Source organism: Arachis stenosperma, chromosome 6 (assembly GCF_014773155.1).
Source record: "Arachis stenosperma cultivar V10309 chromosome 6, arast.V10309.gnm1.PFL2, whole genome shotgun sequence".
In the NCBI taxonomy this organism is placed as follows: domain Eukaryota; kingdom Viridiplantae; phylum Streptophyta; class Magnoliopsida; order Fabales; family Fabaceae; genus Arachis; species Arachis stenosperma.
Window position 1 is genome coordinate 144,773,681 of NC_080382.1, and position 6,531 is coordinate 144,780,211.

The following is a 6,531-nucleotide window of genomic DNA, read 5'->3' on the forward strand; positions in this document are numbered from 1 at the left end:
CAGAAATTACATTATTTGACAGAATTCGATGTGTTTTTTATACCTTATTCTTTGTCAAACAATGTCATTTAATTTCTAATTTCATACACATAAATTATGTATTCATATATAAATATATATTGTTTAATATATATTTTTTGTATTTTAGTATATATATACACTAATAATTGATTTATAAATTGGTTTTGTATGTACACATAATATAGTTAAACATTTACCTATAAGTCTAATAATAAAATAATTTCACATTAGCAATTGGACTAGTCAGTTCTTATCTACCATAGCTACTATCTTTGTCACGTTTTCCTTTTATTTTCTGGCCATCTATCAATTAACAAATTAATGGGTTGACTTAAGTGGAAAATTAATCAGACTGTTGTGCTCCACTCTCAATGCCGTTAAAAACGTTATCATCACATCCATGAACCAATGGCCATGATATTTGGCTACTTATTTTATTACTTGCTATACATATCATTCACATGATCTGAATTCGTATCTGAAAATATATTAAATAAAATAAAACAGAATCACTTTTTGCAACGTGAATATATTCTTCAACTTTTGCAAAATAATGGAAAGAAATTGGAAAAAAAAGGAAGCCCTCAAAAAAAAAATAAAAAAGTTTCCAAGTGTATTTAAAATTAAAAGAGAATCACTTGCCATTCCCAAAGAATGAAGTTTCTAGAAATAAACTGTAAAAGGTGAACCAATAAAATATCTAGAGCATGTTATGAAGACAGGAATACGGCTGACAGATTTTAAAAGTGCAGTTCTTCAGATATTTTGTAGGAGATTTTACTTTCCATTAAAACTTTTACAATAAAAATTTGGTGAAAACTCAAATACAGTTAACTTTACATAAAATTGATAATTAAAAATCGTTAGATGATTTGATCGATTTAACTAAATTTTCATCTAACAATTTTCAGTTATTAACTTTATGTGAGGTCGACTACATCTGAATTTTTACCTAAAAATTTTGACTAACATAAATTAAGAATATATACTGCTATTTTCTTTTAATGTAAAATTTTTTAAATTGAAGACTCTCTCAAATACTACTAAAAATTAAATCTTAAACCATAAATTATAAAAAAAATTATAACTATTCCTAATAATAATAATCCACAATAGAATAAAGACCTAGTTTGTGACCAGTTGAATTTTGACGAATTTTTAAAAAAATTATTTTCTATATAAAAAAAATTGTTTAGAAAACCACTTGTAGCATTGCAATTTGCAAAAGTTGATAAATATCTAGCATGATATTAAATTAAAATATTATTAACGTGAATTAAATTATAAGATAAGGTGTATATAATAAGGGGATGAGGATAACATAGAGAAAGAGAGAGAGAGAGATATTTTGGATGGTGGGAATGAAAAATATCTGTCCTATGAGTCTTGGCAACGAAGCAAGGACGGTGACGTGGCCATGACATGGTCCCATGACACGTGTAAAAGTGCTGACAACTGTGCTTTCTTTTCTCTTTTCCTTTTCTTTTCTATTCTCTCACCAACACCGCCTCTTTTCTTCTCCTTCTTCTTACTTTCTTTCTCTTCCTTTTCTTCTTCATATTCGTATTCATGTTATTATTCATTCTCTTCTTTTCTTCACACCGCATGATTTCAGTTTCCATCGTCAGATGAACAATAATAATCATTTCAACGCAAGAGGAGTAGATCTTCTAACTCGGGCGAGTTCACCCACCGAGTCATCATCACGCCACCACCACCCTATGCATATGCAGGTATACTCATGTTTAAATTTCTCTCTAGCTTCTCCGTTCTTTCTATTCCTAACGCTTATTAATTTAGTTTGCTTAAATTAAATATCATCATGTTATTTTAGTTCATATAATTAACTATATAAAAACTCGCACATAATTATCTCCATGATTAAATAATAATTTAGTTAAATAATTTTAGCTATTAATTTTATATTAAAATAACTGTGTACGAATTTTTAACAAATAATATATTTTTATTTGCTATGGATTGGGAAAATATTTTACGCTGTAAATATATTATTATTATATAAAAAAGATTTTATGGTAGTGACGGTAAGGGTTGGTTGCTGATATTAACTGTTGGTAGATATTTTAATTGAACTGAAGTGAATCATCCATGTTTCGTTTGATCTAAGCTAGCTAGGATAAAGAATATTCTATTTAGAGTGAATACCCATCCGGCCCCGGACAATTATCTCGAAAGGACAACGAGACCCTAAGAAAAAAAACACTCAATCCGGCCCCTGATAATTTTTTTTGGGACTGATTAGCCCATGTGCCAAAAAAATAACATTGATTTTTTTTGGCACAGGAGCCTCGTTGTCCTTTCGAGGTAATTGTTAGGGGCCGGGTTGGATTTTTTTTTTGTCAGGAGCCGGGTTGGGGTTTTTTTTGTCAGAGGCCTCGTTGTCCTTTCGAGGTAATTGTTAGGGGCCGGGTTGGATTTTTTTTTGTCAGGGGCCGGGTTGGGGTTTTTAGGGGCTGATTTGGGTTTTCTCTTCTATTTATGCCATTACTTTTTTTCCCCGGTCAGAGAATATAATAAACATTGAAATCTTCTCAGAAGATTGTCTGGACTTCATGTGGTGGCTAGCCATGTTCTTAAATATTTTATTAATAATGTATGGTTTTTTTGGGGGGAGAGATTTTTAATATATTAATTCTGTTATTTAAGTTTTGTTCCTAAAGTTTAAAATCTATCTCTCTTGGCATTGGGCTAAATAACGTTTTTTTTTATAATTTTTGTTCTACATATCCTATGAATCTGATTTTGTGTCGTTTGTTTTTGGATTTTGATTATGTAGGAAGGTGTTAGGGCAACAGAAACAATGAAGACAACAGAGTGGACAGATGAGAAACACAGCATGTATCTGAAATCAATAGAAGCATCTTTTGTTAATCAGTTATATGATTCTAAGCACATTCCAAGAAAACCACCTTCTAACCATAATCCTCCTTCCACTTCTGGCCAGGTTATCCCTTTTTCTTCAATTTCTCTCTAAAGAAAATAGATATTAATTTTGCTTCATTGTAAAATACGAAAATACTATTTGTACACTAAAATTAGCTACTAAAATCAGCTACCAATGTATTTATGTATAAATACATGTATGATTTAATTTATTTTTAATGTGTATTTATATTCTAACATGTATTTTATACTGGTGGCTAACTTTGGTGGCTGATTTTGATGTACACGTAGCATAACTCTTATAAATATATACGAATAATGTTACATGACCACCAGTAAACATTATTATTTTTAACTAGTATTTGGCCAGTAATAATTTATACCCATATTTAACATATGTTTTGCACACAAAAAGCATATAATTTATACTTATATTTACTAGAATTTTATATATATGAATCAATACACTTTACACTGATATTTTTTAGAATTTACACACATGAATTAGTAAAATTTATTTGTTAAGATAATTTAGTGTTTGTGCTAATAATGCTAATAAAAAATACTAAAAATCATGACACCAAGAGTTTCTCTATATATATTTTCTTATATTGTATACATACTCATAAACGTTATATGCATCACTTTTGTATACAGCTCTCACTTTTGATATTAAAGGATTAATAAGAAGTGAGCGAATTTAATTTTTATACATAAAAAGAAGGTGTATATTTTGTACATATGTAAGGATCATTTTTGATACAATATGTCATTTTTAACCAAGTTTTAGAGTTATAGAGAGAATAATTATCAACACAAAATTTATCCATGATTGAATTTGTTAAAGAAAGGATAAAAAAAAATTTCATAGGTAAATATAATTAATTAATTAATTAATTAAGTTCTAAGTAACCATTGATTTTTCTTAAATAATGTGTAACAAATTTCTGTTTGAATATAACCACAGTTCAAGGTTCTTCAACGTGGATGCTGGCAAAAGATAAATTTTGAGAGGGAGAATCCACATTTGATTAGGAATAACAACAATAATAATCATCATCAATGCCATGATTTAACATCAAATCCATGGATTCAGCACTACAGATGTCAAAGCAAACAGAGAGGTGCAGTTCCATCCCTTCAAGAAAGTGTTACTTCAACAAACAAAGTTGTTGATTTAATCCATCAAAGGAAGAATCATGGAGATTCCTCTGTTATACCAAGGCAGCAGCACCTTCATTTGTCTCATCATATCTGCCATGAAGACATGCTTTCTAGTGATACAGGTAACACTCAATTCTTTTACTATTATCCACTAATCTAGCTCGAGGAACTGCGACGGCCTCGATTTTTAAATCACTCGGAAGGAGATGAGTTCTAGGGCCGTCAAACGGGCTAGCTCGGTCTGTTTAAGCCCGGCCCATTAAGTTTGTGGGTTAAATGAGCGGGACCGTTTAAGTCCGCTTCATTCATGGGCCATATCTTGACCAATCCAATGTTGGTTTCGAATGTGATCTTTTAGGTTACACATTCACTTGTTTTTTAAGGCTACAAGTTTTATCTAGTGTACTAAATATTACATATTAAATTTGTATAGATGGAAAAGAATTAATAAAAACATTGACTTTGTTAGAAAGGTAAGAGAAAAGAGTAGAGAAAATGTTTGTGTATACTATAGTGGTATGGAATGATACAATATAGCAGAGTATTTATAGGTGTCAAAAAAATCGAAATAATAAAGACGTAATATTTTATAATAATAAATCAGATATACTAAATAATGCTAATTGATCAAATTGATCATAATTATACTCTAACAGACTTAATATATATACACATACTAGATAGAATTCAAATAAGCGTAGAATTCAGAAGATTTTGGTGATTCAGATATTATATACGGAAGATTTTATGTCCATGTGGCATAATAACTATGTATTATAATTTGGATTATGTGATTCTTGCAGAGGTGTCAGATCAGAACTTTGTTGATGAACAAGTGGAAGAGGAAAAGGAAATCAAAAGAAACAAAGTCAAGAGGCAGAGAGCTTCAACAATTGATGAAAAAGGCAATGATCAGGTAAATATTTTTATTTATTTTATTTTATTTTACAATCAATGCTAAACAATGAAAAACAAGGATAGTCATTAGAGATAATGAAATTCTATTACTAGTTTTCTCATTTGAAGTTCAATAATTTTGTTACAAGTTAATAGATTCTAGTCAAAATTCTGGTTATATAATCTTTTTCTAGTTAAATTGACTATGATTACGTGAAATTACATTTGATACCCTTCTCAAATATTTGATTTTTTATAAAAATATATTGACTTATTTTTTTGCATAAACGTAGCACGGTTAATAATAATAATACCAGATAACTAACTAATTGCCAATAAGTTATAGTTCAAGTAGCATAGTCTCTCCGTACTCACCTAAGAAGTCGTGGGTTCGAGTTTCCTATCTTTAGTAAAAAAAAATATATACCGAATAACTAATTTCAGAAGAAATTGGTGTAATTTCCTTTATAAATTTTGGATTGTCAGGAAATTTTGTGATATTTATTGACGGAGACATTATACATTGTTGTTTCAGATGGTTCCAAACAAATCTTCTTCTACAGGTGGTGGTGCCAAGAATTGGTTTCATGCTACTTAGAACATGAAGAATTTTTTATCTCAGAAACTATGAGAGTATTTATTTTGTAAGAGGCTGTAACAAAATTTCTAATGGCAATGCATGATCTTATTCTTAGGAAGCAGAGAAAATTTGAGGTCTTTGTAACCATAATTTCGAAGATAAAATGTTTCATATGTATGTATATGTGTATGCATGCTTTAGTTTTGGAGGAGATGGTTTGTTAGCTTTTGTAAATAGAGCCTTTAATAACTTCTGTATTTTTTTTGTGTTTATTAATATTTATGATTGTGGTTACTGGTTAGGGTCGAGTCATTTTACATTATATGTAGTTTCTTATTCTTGTATTTGTTTAGAGGATATATAGTTTAGTAAGAATTTATTTATTTATTTCTTGTTTCTTCCCAAGAAAATAAGTGTGATAATGGATGATTTAATGATGGATTACTATTATTTTCAGTTCAGGAAATATATGTATGCTTTACACACTAACTTTATTTCGAAATAAATGGTCATTTTTTGTTTTTTGTTTTTTGGTTTTTTTTTTCTAAATTGGTTAATTTTACTCTCTTTTAAAGGAAGTTGTAAAACGACCAATAAGTGCAAAGTAAGAGAATATAAAATTGTGCGAGTTATATATATATATTTTTTTTTGGTTTAGTGCGAGTTATATATATATATATATATATATATATATATATATATATATATATATATATATATATATATATATGGACTTGGAGAGATTTTGATTCAAAAAGAAAGAAAGAAAGAAAATAGCCAAGTAGCATATTCTTTTTCCTTTTTTTTTATCAAATGATTGGTGAGATTCGGCCAGCGAGAATGTAGTAATATAAAGCCCAAATTTGTTATGGATGAAATAAAGCCCAACTTTAAAGGCCTGCATTCTAATTTCTAAATAATTAACTATTTCAAGTCCATAATACCAAAATAAAATGTCTTTCAAG

At 28.9% G+C, this 6,531-nt stretch overlaps 1 protein-coding gene across 1 annotated transcript; it reads left to right on the plus strand.

The window, feature by feature from the left end:
* The first annotated feature begins 1,498 nt into the window (after window positions 1-1,498).
* Window positions 1,499-5,867, plus strand: LOC130933318 (cold-regulated protein 27). Its single transcript, XM_057862899.1, has 5 exons — window positions 1,499-1,754; window positions 2,819-2,986; window positions 3,893-4,211; window positions 4,893-5,005; window positions 5,522-5,867. The coding sequence occupies exons 1-5, from the start codon at window positions 1,650-1,652 to the stop codon at window positions 5,582-5,584; spliced, it is 768 nt and encodes a 255-aa protein (XP_057718882.1). The 5' UTR covers window positions 1,499-1,649; the 3' UTR covers window positions 5,585-5,867.
* Window positions 5,868-6,531: the final 664 nt, after the last annotated feature.